Raw genomic sequence first — 15,275 nt, 5'->3', positions numbered from 1 at the left:
AGTCTGATGAATGGGGATGGTGGTATAAGTCCGATAAAAGATGAGGGGGACAATGGTTTGGTTGGTTAACTTATTGATGACTTGAGATATGTTTGGTGGGGCCACTTAGGTATTTATTGTTTAGTTTTTGGGACTGTTTGACAACATCTGAATGGTTAAATGCTGAACCAGTAAGAGGAGGTCTGAACCATTAAGTGCTCAACCAGTAAGAGGTATAAACCATTAAGAGCCTGTATAATGCTTAACCGTTCAGAGGCAAATGTTTGACCAATTCAGATTAAAGATCTTAACCGTTTAGACTCTGTATAATGCTTAACCATTCAGAGGCAAATGTCTGAACCATTCAGACATCTGCTCGTGAAACAAACAGTCTAAACCATTAAGTGCTGAGACAGTAAGATGTCTGAACCATTAAGAACCTTATTAAGAGGTAAACAAACAACCCCTTTGTGTTTATTAATAAGGGCATATTTATAATTTTACACACACTTAACTGAATAGTTTAACGCCCATTTGTTATAAGGACCATCCGAATAATAATTTATCAAACCACGGAGAGCAAAGATGCTATTTTATAAAGGTGAGAATTAAATGTTAAAAAAATGATAAACACCGTACCATCCGAGCAATTAACTCGAACTAAAATTAATTGTGTATGTGTGTGGGATGGTTGTGTAAATTCAGAAGGTTCTTTATGTATAGCCTTTTTATTTTCCCGCGTGTTTCTAGATTTCCCGCCAATACATTCATCACTAATCACATCATTTTGACACACAAACAAACACACACACATCCACACAGAGAGTTTGAATCGGAGATATGGAAATGGAATCGGAAGATCTCGGATGGCTCGAAGCAGATCTAGACCTCCATGACGACTACATCGACGAAGATTTCGAACCACCACTACCCGAAGAAGAAGCATCAATCGAACAAGTATACGAGCATCACCAACCGGAACCTATTACTAAACCTGATCTATCAATTCCGGATGATCACATAACCGATTTGGAAACCGAAACATTGCAGCCGAAGAAGCGGTTACTAAACCCTAGCTTACTCGATTCTGCTAATGTTGACGATTCGGTGGAAGATAAGCGGTGTAGAGTCGATTTAGGTGTGAATGAAGCTGACGATGAGTGGATGCGGTATTCGCCGGTTCGTGAAGAAGCGGCGGACGTTGTCGAAGATGTTACGGAGAGGTTTATTTCCAGATTTGCGACGGATATTGATGGAGATTTCATGCCGGTGACTGCACCGGATGGCGATAGGGTTTATGCGAAGTTAGTTAAGGAGGAGGTTGAGGATAAGGTGAAGAAGTTGGAAGTGAAAGGGCGGTTTGAAGGTAGAATACTGTTGAAATTTGATTATTTGTTTTTGTATATTGTTTTTGTTAGGATGCTTGAGGTTTTCTGTCAGCTGCATTGTTGTAAAAATCTAGATTAATTGGGGATTAACCGTACCGATGAATTTTAACTAGATGGACCTAAAATCGGTATCGGTCAAAGGTAGTCAACGTCAAATCTTGGTCAAAATTGGCAAAACTTGGTCAAAAACTTTGAAGTATTTGAAAAATTATACATAAATTTTGAAATTATGTGTGTGTATATATATGTAAAATTCTAATTCGATTAATCGTTAGCCGGCACACCACCACATGACTAGTGGCTAGCGATTTTACAACGTGGTCAGCCGTTGGTTCAAAGGAAACCTATCAATTGAGTAAACATTTTGTTGAATTTTGTTGCTGATATAAGGTAATTATGATGGCTTAACTGTGCAGGTCTTATGATGGAACCTATAAGTGTTTTAATGCAGAAGGTGGAACAGAAAGAGTTGCAAAAGGTAATCCTGCTTTATATTCATGATCACTTGGTTAGCAAAATCTCACACTATAGTTGTCTATTACTTTTACATATGGACCAGATTAGGTGTTATTTTGATTACCTCCCTGTTTAACCTATATGATGGATGATAGATAGATGATGCTGAATAAGAAAGGGCCTTTTGACTTAAAGATATGCTAATATTAGTTGTTTCACAAAATGAAAGACCAATATGACATGCGGCTTTATTGTCACTCGATATATATTCGTCACAGTCATTATTCTCTCACAACATATAGCTTTGTCCCTAAGTTGCCATAGTTCATTACGCGGTTGGGTGATCTTGTAAATGAGTAACTACCCTTTTTAAACCTCTTGAGGATTGCTTTCCAGATTCTATGTTTGTTTCATTTAGTTAATAACTAGGGTCATAGTCACCCGCGCATTGCGCCGGGACGCGGTTGGAATTTGCTACATATTGCACACCATGGTAACTGATGAATAAATTCGTAAAATCAAACAAAATGCTATCTACATGTGTTAATGCTATTTGCATCGTAGCTCTGCTCTAAACATCAAAAAAATAAGAAAAGATAAAACAATAAGGTAAAACGAAGGTAAACGTAAAAGAAAACGATAGGAACTCGGTCGGTTTCGGTGCACTCGTTATAGCAAACGAAAAAAAGTTAAAAAATATGTCCAAAAGGGTATCTGCGCATGTTCAGTTCGTTAAAAAATTTCGAAAGTTAAAAGCGGTTTCCGGTACTGCTATCGGTTTTGTTCGTTAATAATATTAAACTCAAAAAAACGAAACAAAAGGCACAAGTCAGCAAAGAACTAAACTCACAAAAAAGGCTCAAGTTAGCAAAGCCTCCAAGGCTCATGTTATGTTAGCCTATCGGCACTATTCAACTTCTATTCTTTTATATAGAGTCAATACCATAATTTTTTTTTTTTGTATGTGAGATTAGTACTGGCTTTTTTTTTTTTTTGGATTGTTATTGTTTAAAAGCACATAATTTTGTGACTAAAGTTTGGCGTGTTAATGTATGGAATCCAAGTGACAACAACTAGACTTAAATTCCCAACGACTTATGATTGATGTAATACATATTTACATTTTTCTTATTACTGTGGCGTGAAGGCTTTGGAAGCGAGTGTTTCTACTCAGATTGATACAGATCTTTTGGAAACACCAGTGGTAACTGAACAACTGTGGGTCGATAAATATTCTCCAAATTCGTTTGTGGAGCTTCTCAGTGACGAACACACAAACCGAGAGGTACATTTTCCATGATCTTACTATTAACTTAAAACTGTTGGCTTATATTCTTTTTGTTATGTTCAGGTTCTCATGTGGTTGAAACAATGGGATTCTTCTGTTTTTGGTACTGAAGTCAAGAGTACGACCGATGACGTTTTGTCTGCTTTAAAAAGGCATTCCTCTGTTTCTCAACAAAAAAAAGTTTATAACAAGAGTAATTTCGGGAGGAGCAAAGAATTTGTACCTAATAGTGGAACGTTTGGAGAACGCAATCACTTTAACAAAGAAAACTATGATTCTCATGCTATCCACGAACTTCATAACAAGAAGATCAAGGATTCGGGCCCACCAGAACAGAAGGTAGCTTTCAGCACTTGTTTGATACTGTTTTTAGAGTTTTACTAGTATGTTACCACCCGTGTTCCGCAGCGGGTTCGAAACGTAGATAAAAGTAAGCAAATCACGAGAGTTAAAGTTGTTTGATATTTTAGTTAAGGGGCTAAACATGTCATTATTATAGTTGAGGGGCTAAATATGTCATTGGTAAAGTTGAGGGGTTAAAGTTGTTTGTTATTATAGTTGAGGGGCTAAAGTTGTTTATTATTAAAGTTGAGGGGCTATAGTTGTTTATTATTAAAGTTGAGGGGCTCAAGTTGTTTTAGTTAAGGGGTTAACATATCATTACTAAAGTTGAGGGGCTAAACATGTCATTATTAAAGTTGAGGGGCTAAACATGTTTATTATTAAAGTTGAGGGGCTAAAGTTGTTTGATGTAGTTAAGGGGCTAAATATGTTATTATTAAAGTTGAGGGGCTAAACATGTCATTATCAAAGTTGAGGGGTTAAAGTTGTTTCTTAAAAAGTTGAGGGGATAAAGTTGTTTTAGTTAAGGGGCTTAACATTTCAAGTTGAGGGGCTAAAGTTAGTTAATGCCAAAGTTGAGGGGCCAAAGTTGATTGATGTGACAAAATACATTTATAGTATATATATAATATAATTTGGACAAAACAAAATAGTTTTTTTTTCTCGAAATTTTGTATTAGCAATCTAAAAAGTGCTTTACATTCTACATCAAATGGAACAGCTAAGCAAGTTTATTTGAATTGAAAAGATCAAGTTGAATAATTCCTTTTCATTTCATTGTCAAGCTGAATCATGCCACAATATTAATAATATCTTGGTTCTTATATATCTACACATGTACTTATGTATGCAGATTCTTCTACTATGTGGTGCGCCAGGGCTTGGGAAAACAACACTTGCACATGTGGCCGCCAGACATTGTGGATACCGTGTGGTGGAGGTTGTCGTTTGTTCTTTTTGGCACATGTTAAGAAAATATGTGCACACGAACTGTTCATGAACACTTACCGAACGAGATTTTTTGTTTGTGTTCGTTCGTTAAGGAAATGAATGTGTTCGTGTTCGTTTGTGTTTGTTTGTTAATTTTAGGTAACGAACGCAAACGAACGTTCGTGAACACAAACAAACACAAACTAATGTTTATGAACACAGATGAAAACAAATGAACACAAACAAACGTTCATGAACAAAATATATAATACACTGATACTTATTTAATATTTTATTTGTTGGAATTTTGTATTTAAATGAAATATAAAAGTATAAAACACCAATGAACACTTTACCGAATGTTCACGAACATAAACGAACGAACACAAATGAACTTCCCGTGAAACTGTTCGCTGAACGTTCGGTTCATTTACAGCCATACTGACATGCCTATACACTATCAGAGTTTCATAATAATCTGGTTTCGTTTATTTTGATGTAAGCTAAACCATCTGGTATGCACATCACATAGAATAATATACTTATTCTATTCATTTCAAGCAGGATTAGATGGTGTAACTTGATATAGCTTCTGCTTTGAAATTAAAGTAACGTAAATCTGCATGTTTAAGTATTAAGAAAACATCAAAACAAAGATTCATTTTTATGAAATTTTTGGGAATCGTGTTATATTCAATATGTATACTTATCACATTTATTGCTCGACAGATTAACGCCAGTGATGACAGGTCATCCTCAACAATCGAAACCAAAATTCTTGATGTGGTTCAGATGAACTCTGTCATGGCTGATTCAAGGCCAAAGTGTTTGGTAAATTCTGTTTAGCATACACAGTACTATACAGTTTGTTGTTACAATTACGAAATTTGAAATGTTTTTTCATAGGTAATTGATGAAATTGATGGAGCTCTTGGTGATGGAAAAGGCGCAGTGGATGTCATTTTAAAAATGGTAAGTTTTGCCTTTTCTTAACCTAATAAAAAGTGAACGTGGTTGTATGCTTACGATTATGACATACAATGTTTATAATTATCAACAATGTTTTTGTTACCGTAGATAATAAGTGGAAGGTCCATATTGTAATTGTTGTATTGTCACGGTAGATAATAAGTAGAGGGTCCATATTGTAATTGTTGTATTGTCAAGGGTCTATTGTGTAACTGTTTGTTATCATGGTTGTACTTAAATGATCTGATGAATGCGATAGTAAATGATTTTGAGAGTAATCTCCCTTCTCTGTGTTTTCTTCTACTGATCATAACAGTATTTTCGCTCTTTGTGCTTGATTACCATTTCTGATCATAACAGTTTTAAATAAAGATAATGATTTGTAAGCAGAATAACAAACTTTTGGATGTTTCGTAGGTTGCAATGGTTAAATGCTTGATTTCCATTTCTGATCATAACAGTTTTAAATAAAGATTATGATTTGTAAGCGGAATAACAAACGTTTGGATGTTTCATAGGTTGCAATGGTTAAACATCCTATGTGTTGGTTGTATGTGTACGTACCGCTAGTTAGTATGTTTAAGATTTGGTATGCAGGTATATAAATTTTGTGTATTTATGACTAGTCTGGTGGTTGAGAGAGCCCATTTTGTATATAAACCCCACATTGGTTGACAATACAACCGATGTGGGACAAGTCCCATACCTTGCAATGGTTTCAGTCCATAACATTATCTATACACCATATTAATTGCTGCATAAAGTCCACAAGGACAACAACTTAATAAAGCAAGATAAGGCCCCATAAGGGAACCTTCAAAGAAGTTGTATGATGCACTGACTATACATACAAATATTATCATGAAACTTTAATTGTCTACATGAATATAAATTCTTCCTCGAGGAAAATGCAATTTTCGTCCCTAAGGTTTGGCTAGTTTTGCGACTTTCATCTAAAAGTTTGTTTTTCCGCATCTGGATAATGATGTCATTTTCATCCGGCTCGTTAACTCCATCCACTTTTCTCAGTTAATCAGGAGTATTTCTGTCTTTTTTTTTTTAACTTAAAGGGCAATTCGGTCTTTTTCAGGGGTATTGGGTCTTTTTACATAAAGTGAAAAAGACCGAATTGCCTTTTAAGTTAACAAAAAAGACAGGAATACTCCTGATTAACATTAACGGAGAAAAATGGATGGAGTTAATGAGCCGGATGAAAATGACAACACTATCTAGATGCGGAAAAACAAACCTTTAGACGAAAGTCACAAAACTGGCCAAACCTCTGGGACGAAAATGACATTTTACTCTATATTATTTGGTTCAGTTTTTCACATACGTAATTTTATCTGGTTAGATAAATACAACGGATAAATGTTTGATTTTAGGTTGTAATGTCTCACTGTTATCAATGCAGGTCGCTGCTGATAAGAAGTCTGACACTGGGACAGAAAATAATATTCAATCAGAACAATCCGGAAAAACATCCTCAAAGAAGAAGAGAAAGGACACACCACTTCTAAGACCTGTAAGGCCAATTCACTGAAACCGAATACTTGATGACCTGGCGTTGTTTGTTTATTTGATAATTGATACTTATGGTTTGTTTTCCTGTTCAGGTGATTTGCATTTGCAATGACCTATATGCACCTGCCTTGAGACCGTTGCGTAATGTGGCAAAGTACGTACTTTTTATGGTTTGATAACCTGCAATGTAATGTTTGTATCCTTGTTGTGCAAAAGCCAGCACCAATGTAATCATTTAGGCTAATTTGTAGAACATCATAATTTAGCATCTTTTTCTAAACTAGTGGGTTACCACCTGCGTTTCGCAGCGGGTTCGAAACATAGATAAAAATAAGCAAATCGCAAGAGTTAAAGTTGTTTGATGTTTGTAGTTAAGGGGCTAAACATGTCATTATTAAATTTAAGGGGCTAAACATGTCAATTACTAAAGTTGAGGGGCTAAACATGTCATTATTAAAGTTGAAGGGCTAAAGTTGTTTGATGTAGTTAAGGGGCTAAACATGTCACTATTAAAGTTGAGGGGGTAAACATGTCGTTATTAAAGTTGAGGGGGGTAAACACGTCATTATTAAAGTTGAGGGGCTAAAGTTGTTTGATGTTGACAAAATAGCATATATATAATGGTTACTGATGTTGGTTATAGATGAGCTGAGTGGCAAAAAAGTTCATTAGAAAACCTTAATTTTCTAATCCTTCGTGTTTGCACTGTTTTTTTTCTTTTTTTAGCAAATGTGGTTGCATGAAAAGTAAGCCTTACAACATCTGTTCTTCTGATAGTGTGAGCATGATGCTCATTTAATGCAATTTAAATTAACATACTCCTACATTTTCAGGGTTCATGTGTTTGTTCAGCCAACAGTAAATCGCATCGTGAACAGGTGAAATTTTATTACTATGTAGTATGTCAAAGTGTGAGCACTTATTATTAGGTGTATCTTCTCAACGTTTTTTTGTATTACTCTCACACCTAACTCAGGTTTATTGCCAAATAATTAGGCTAAAATATATATGCAACAAGGAAGGAATGAGGACTAGTTCTGTTGCACTTACTGCACTGGCTGAATACACCGGTAATTGATTTTCTCCTTGGTTATTATTTATATCTTGCATATCTGATAATACATTTTTTCTTCTTAGAATGCGACATACGGGCATGCTTGAATACTCTCCAGTTCCTCAACAAAAAGAAGGAAATGCTCAATGTGGTATGTTGCGTTGAGCCCGTCCTTTTGAATCGTTAATACGTAAAAGAATATAGCTCTTTTGGGCACTTGTGATCCGTCTAAAAACTGTTTTCCTTGCTTTGTAGTTGGACATCAGTTCTCAAGTGATTGGTAGGAAAGATACATCAAAAAGCGTGTTTGATATATGGAAAGAGGTGTGATTATTTTTTATTATCATATCTGTTAATTATTGGCATATTCACTCAAAGTGGTAATACTTGTTTTTTTTTTGTTTTAAAAAGGTTTTTCAAAAGAGAAGACTAAAGGGGGTAAGGAAGTCAATTGATGGCTGCAGAAGCTCGTTTAACGAGTTTACTTCTCTGCACTCTTTGATCTCCAATTGGTACGTTGAAATATTCCAAAAGATATTCTTTTTTATGAAATCTCGTGTCATTTATCTTGCTGACCGTTGACTTTTCAGTGGCAACTATGACTTAATATTAGATGGGATCCATGAGAACATTCTGCAACTAAATTATCATGATCCCGTGATGAAAAAAACTGTAAGTTCTTTACTCTAATCTGTTTAACGAGTCATTTTTTTTCGATAACTGTGAGAACCTGTCACCTGGGAACTCACAGCCCATCAATACCAGTGGGTGTGTGTGTGTATATATGTTAAGCAGTCAGTTATAGAATGTTTGTGCCTAAAATAACTCAAACAATTCAGGTCAAGTGCTTGAACAATCTTGAGATCTCTGATATACTTCATCAATATCTTATGCGTACACAAAAAATGTCTCTTCTAGGTAATAATTTCTGTCTATAAGCATTAACAATTTCTAAAGTTGCGGTGAAAGTTAAATAGCTAACAAAATTTAGTTATTTTCGTACAGTTTACCAGCCTGCTATTGCAATCGCCATACATGGTGTGGTATCTCAAGTTGAAAAACCTAATATTCAGTGGCCAAAATCTTTTCATAGGTATGTAAAGTTGTAAACTAATCTAGAGCTTTGTGCTTTTTTAAAGGCTGGCTTCATTTTGTTTTTGTTTACTTAAATCTACAGGTATAGAATGTCACTTATTGAGAAAGTGGAGGCATTGCACACGTGGCACAATAAAATATCGCCATGCATCTCAAGACACATATCCACTAAATCATTCGTTGCAGACCTGGTTTCCCCGTTATTGCATATTTTGTCACCGCCGACGTTACGGCCGGTAATTTTCTTTTCTTCACCTTTTTCACATTCTTTAAAACATTTTTATAAATGGTTAATGTGTTAAGAGTCTTAGGATCCTATAAAAAGGACACTTTTCGTGAGAAGCGTGAGAAAGCATAAGAATTGACATGTAAGCATCATATTTTGGACTTGGGCATAATGTTTTGGGTTGTTTTGGCAAGAAAAACACCAAACATAACAATTTAAGACACAATGCAATGAATTATAGGCTTAAAACTTAAAACACCACGCCAAGAACGTTAAGTAGTGTGTTTTAAGTGTTAAGCAGTGTGTTTTTGTTGTGTTTTAAATTTCATGCCCATGATACATTGCATTATGTTTTAAATTGTTATGTTTGGTGTTTTTTCTTGCTAAAACAACCCAAAACATCATGCCTAAGTCCAAAACATGATGCCTACATGTCAATTTCTATGCTTTCTCACACTTCTCACAAAAAAGGTCTTTTTTACAGGAAACTCACCCTGTGTTAAGATATGAATTCAGGAATTGTATTATACGATTTAAAAAGTTACGAGATTGTACACAATAATACCTATATATATTTACAAAGAGATTTTCCTATCATGCACGTTCTATATTCATAAATAGTTCTGCTATTTTGTTTGTTTATTGTGTATTACGTGTGTGTGTGTGTGTATATATATATTATAAGCAATAAAACATAAAGTAGGTGTAGATGAAATGATAGTGTGATTTGAGTATAGGTATTCACTTTTGATATTAAAAAATTTGATTTCATCATCATCATCATCATACTTAGTAAATCCCACCAATAGCAAAGCTAAGGTAGGGTCTGAGGAGGGTAAGATGTAGACAACCTTACTTTTACCTGTAGGAATAGAGGCTGCTTCCAGTGAGACCCCTGTTTCGATAGTAGTTTTGCATCAAGCCTTGGACATAAGGCACATAACACTCAGCAATTGGGACAAAAGCCGATTCGTGCATGTACCCCTTTGTCTTTTGGCTATCAACGCCCCCACATGACGCATGATTAACCATCCCTCGCTTTTTAACGTTATTTTCATGAAATTAGTAAAATAACGTTAAAATTAGTGCACTTTCACTTTTGCCCCCGAGACTCCACACATATGTACATTATATGCGCATACCGCAAGCGGGGCGTAAAAAATCTTAAATTAAGCATCTGTTTTAGTCAAGATGAAAGTATATGCATACCAAATTAAATGTTATCAAATTTACATAAGTATGATATTAAAATAGGGAAACAAAAAAAATCTTGTTTTACTCGTATACGTTGTAATATGATGTATCAAAACATTTTATGTTCATAAAAATGTATATATTTTTGCTAAAATCCATTTGTGGAGACATTCATGCTGTTCAATCTATTTAACATGTTTTTTTTTCTTATTATTTTGATTAAACTACAATTTGAGAACCTGTGGTTGACACCGGATTGCACATTGAGCCCCTTCTTTTTCTAATTTCATCAATCAAGTCTTTGTGGTTGCTCAATTTTATCAATTGAGTCCCTGCTAACAGATTTGGTTTGTTGACCAGGGCAAAATTGTCTTTTTATTTTGAATGTTAGGGGTATAGGGTATTATCGTCTTTTGCACTATTATTATTATTATTACTACTATTACTATTATTATTATTATCATTATTATTATTATTATTATTATTATTATTATTATTATTCACAAAAGTTATGGTGACGGCCTCTGCTGCTTTTTCAGGTGGCTTTACATTTACTATCAGAAAAAGAGAAGAATGAAATGGCTCAGCTGGTGAGGACCATGGTGTCTTATGCGATAACATACAGGAACAAAAAAGTTGACCCGTTACCTGGAAAACCTAGAAACCAAGCCTCAACAGACATCCAAATTCTCTCATTTGATCCCCCGATTGGCGACTTTGTAAATTTTGAGGTTTGCGTTTTTCACATGACAACACTTGAACTATAATTTTTATAATGTCTAATTTACAGTAATCTGCTGCAGGGCTACATCTGTAATTATTTCATGCTTGCCTCAGCTGTGAAGCAGGTTTTATCTCATGAGGTAAGCACACAGTGTACTTACTTTACACGTGTCTACTAAATTATTGCGGTCTTTACACGTGTCTACTAAATTATTGCGGTCTTAACTTTAGGCCTATAAACGAACTGGACGTTCATGAAGTGTTCGTGACCTTGTTCGGCGGGAAGTTTGTTTATGTTTGTTTATTATTAAATTAAACAAATGAACAAACATGAACAAAACTATTTGTTCATTTAATTAAAAGAACGAACATGAACACACATGCTGTTTATTCATTTATGTTCGTTTGTTTATGTTTGTTTGTTAATATTTTAATAAATACAATATGGAGTTATATTTTTGTATAAATATAAACATAAAAGAGGTTTTTTAACTACTTATATACATATAACTAATTGATAACTGGGCTTTCCAATATAACTTAACGTAATTAATCAATAATGTAATAAAAAAGCTACGTTATGTCTGTTTATGTTTGGTCATTTATGTTCATTTGTGTTGTTTTGTGTTTGTTAAATTATGTTTGTTTATGTTCGTTTACGTTCTTGAACTGTTCGTTTAGGTTTTAAACGAATGAGCATAAACGAACACAAACATGCCCATTTTTTAATGAACGAGCATGGACAAAAAAACGTGTTCGATTATATGTTCATGTTTGTGTTTGGTTAAAGTTAAACGAACGAACACGAACATACCTCTGTTCGTGCTCGTTTGGTTCGTTTACAGGCCTACCCATCTTTTTACGCTTCTCTGTGTGTGTGTGTGTGGGGGGGGGGACCGAACCTTGAACACATGGCTCGTGAGAACCAGCTTACGATTATGTATCGACATTTCAATTGTAGGTCGAAAAGCAAAGGATACTACAAAGTAGCATCAACAAATCAAAGGACGAAAATGAAAGAACAAATCTTTCCGGGAAAGAGAAATCTAGTAAACCTGAACATGCACCGGAAAACACCAAAACTAGTATCAGCAACTTAAAGAATTCGTCTGCTCCAAACAGGGTTACTTCTGCTCCTGCTAATACTATAGTCTCTGCTACAGCGTCCGGTAGAAGTGCCACGTTATCCAGTGAGATATCAAAGCCCTCAGAAACTACTAAGAAGAGATCAAGTGGCTCATTCAACTTCTTTGACAGGTAAATTGTTTTTTTTTTCTTTTGCCTTTTTAAGTTTGAGGGTCGGCAGCCATTTTAAAGCGAACATTTAAAAAGGGGCGTTGTTTACTAATGTACCTTTATAATTAAAAATCTATTTTTTTAGTTTTTTTTTAATGCAAATTAGTTTAGTAAAAATATATATCCTCGAGCTCCTAGGGGTGTCAATTGTGTCGGGTTGACTAGTTGAATTGTTCAACCCGACACGACTCATATTTTTATGTGTCAAAAAATTAATCGTAAAGTGCAGACATAAAATCGTGCAACTCGAACACGATCCAGTTAACCAATTGATCTAAATGGGTGAATTGGGTTGATGGATTGTAAAAATGGGTTAAAACAACTTAGCAGGTCAACCTATTTAGTTAAACGGGTTGAACAGGTCAAACCAAACACAACCTGTTTATTAAACGTGTTAGATATGTCATATGACACCCAAAACTTCATCATTTTAGTGTTGTGTCTCGGGTCGTGTTGGAATTTGCCCCTTGCCTCATAACAAGCTGTTGAGTTCTTTTTCATCTTATAAATGATTCATGCAGTCACACACATGCTACAAATTTAAACTTGTTTATTGTGGGTCATAATCATTTTGTTAATCTGTAAAACCAGGTTCAGAAAAACGAGCGCCAACGGTTCTCAAATGACTGAAACTGTGAAAAAAGTTCCAGCAACATCGGAGAGGGATTCACGTCCGGTGTTGTTCAAGTTTAACGAGGTAACCGTTACTAACCGTCCAAAATTTCAATATTTATGTCTTTAGTAATGCTTGATCAGACAGATATCTTGGTGTCAATGCAGGGATTCACAAATGCAGTTAAAAGGCCAGTTCGAATGCGTGATCTTTTAATGTAACATTCGGAATTCTGCTAATTTTGATGGTTCTTTTTCTACTTAACTACTCTGAAGTTATATAGAAGTTCACTTGTATCTATTCTTGCTATGTGTTTTAGATCTTAAGGCATGTTTTGTAATCCCATTTTTAGAATTTATAGGGACAGTAATTATGATCAGTTGATTACGAATACGAGTAGTGAAGTGTGACGTACTTGACGCTAGCAAACGTGATGGTAAGAAATCGGGCTTGTCAAACTCAGATTGATGTAAAAGAAGCGTAACACTAAAGCTTATATTTTATGATAAACTTTGGTTAATTTAGAAAAAAAACAATTTAAGAAAACACTTGCAATGAACTATGGATCTCAACCTAGTTATATAAACTCTAAACCAATTATCCTGTTGCCAATCCCTCATGTTGTGAAATTAACACCAAAAGTTCTTTTCTATGTAATTATTCGTATGAATTGGATTTATTATGCTTAAACTTAATAGTAGTATTTCTGTTCACTAAGAGCATCCACAATGCAAAAAAAAAAAAAAAAAAACCCTCACCTTTGGAATGCCACATCACAATTGATTAATTGAATGTCATTTTCTAGAAGATTTTTTTATAGTTGAATAACATAACATTATATCTAACTTGATATTCAAATGATTCTTCTATAATAATAAAAAAATACAAACTTGGAAGATAATACTTTTCTCAGTGTTAGTTCAACAATTTACATGTTAAATCAATTAAAATGAGACTGATTACATAAAATAATTGGATAATAAATCATAGATAGCTTTATGTTTTTTGCATTATTTAAAATCAGCAATTAATTAAGTTCGAAGAAAAACTATTCAATCTTGAACAATAAGACCATGCGTAGTGGTTTACCCCAATAATGCCCCCACCATGGGGCGTTTTGCGACACGTGGCAGTCTAGTCAGCATGGGACATTATTGGGGGTTATTGCAAAAGTGGCGTAGTGGGAATAATGCCCAATAACGCCCCTTCCAATTAATTAAAAACTTAAATAGTGATTGGTGGGGCCAGAGAGAAAGCTGTTGCTCCTCCAATATTATTTTTAATTTATTGCAAAAGTGGCCTCCATTAATTAAGTTGTGAGACCATATGGGGGTTAGCTCAAAAGTGATTGGTGGGTCAAACATGTACAAAACGTTTTATTTAAAACGCCAAACCATTTTTTTTCAATAAACACACCATATAACGCCCCATGTAATGGGGGTCTGGCGTTTTGCGGCGTTTTTTTTTTCAATTTTTTTTAAAAAAATACCGCCTCACTACGGATGGTCTAAGGGGCACAACATCCCTCTTCCACCCATTTGGGTTGTAGTTTCAGCCACTTTCCACCAATCCACCATCATATCGAATCATGAAAAAAAAAATCCTGCAATTGTTAACAACAAATACATGTAAATAAACACCTACCAAAACCAAGTTACATTATTCAACAAGGTTCTTCTTACGGGTTATTCTTTTGTGCTAATGCAACCATAAAAGTGTATACCTGCAGTCACTACATCACATAAAAAGTTTTCGAAAAAAAATATCCGACCTGCCGGATTCGAACCAGCGACCTAAGGATGGCTTTGAGGTGATACCCACTACAGTCCTCCGCTCTACCAACTGAGCTAAGGTCGGTTTGTTGGTAAAGTTGCAAGAGAATACACTTAATAAGCTAAAAATAGTAAATAATACTAAAACGATGATAAATAGAAAAGATCTAAACAGTCAAGTAGTCAACTTAAAACGATAAGGCCATGATAAGTAAACCACAATTAAATTGAAAAAAAGAAAAAAAAAACTTTTGAAACTTGGAATAAAGATGCCTCTTCTGAAAAAATTTCCTATTTTTGCAACTTCTACAATGAGAATTACATATTTGCCATTTATAATCATTACAAAAGATATATGGTATTTTTTATCCCGTTGGTTAACAGGGTATTGGCCAGGTTCCGTGAGTTTTCAGTAAGAGTTTTTAT

The 15,275-nt window shown here is 34.7% G+C and overlaps 1 protein-coding gene and 1 non-coding gene across 2 annotated transcripts; one reads left to right on the top strand and one right to left on the bottom strand.

The window, feature by feature from the left end:
- The first annotated feature begins 717 nt into the window (after positions 1–717).
- On the top strand, positions 718–13,456 carry LOC110886275 (chromosome transmission fidelity protein 18 homolog). The gene is made up of 23 exons (XM_022134048.2): positions 718–1,345; positions 1,784–1,845; positions 2,971–3,108; positions 3,175–3,450; positions 4,307–4,393; positions 5,113–5,214; positions 5,290–5,355; positions 6,767–6,877; positions 6,969–7,030; positions 7,710–7,754; positions 7,873–7,946; positions 8,014–8,081; positions 8,186–8,254; positions 8,342–8,442; positions 8,521–8,602; positions 8,770–8,848; positions 8,936–9,023; positions 9,108–9,261; positions 10,985–11,176; positions 11,249–11,308; positions 12,130–12,425; positions 13,056–13,161; positions 13,245–13,456. The coding sequence occupies exons 1-23, from the start codon at positions 820–822 to the stop codon at positions 13,296–13,298; spliced, it is 2,898 nt and encodes a 965-aa protein (XP_021989740.1). The 5' UTR covers positions 718–819; the 3' UTR covers positions 13,299–13,456.
- A 1,386-nt stretch (positions 13,457–14,842) lies between these two features.
- TRNAY-GUA lies at positions 14,843–14,934 on the bottom strand. The gene is given in 2 exon segments: positions 14,843–14,878; positions 14,898–14,934. It is a non-coding gene; the product is annotated as a tRNA-Tyr (tRNA).
- Between the last annotated feature and the right edge of the window lie 341 nt (positions 14,935–15,275).

Source organism: Helianthus annuus, chromosome 11 (assembly GCF_002127325.2).
Source record: "Helianthus annuus cultivar XRQ/B chromosome 11, HanXRQr2.0-SUNRISE, whole genome shotgun sequence".
In the NCBI taxonomy this organism is placed as follows: domain Eukaryota; kingdom Viridiplantae; phylum Streptophyta; class Magnoliopsida; order Asterales; family Asteraceae; genus Helianthus; species Helianthus annuus.
This window is presented reverse-complemented; position numbering and strand designations above follow the sequence as displayed.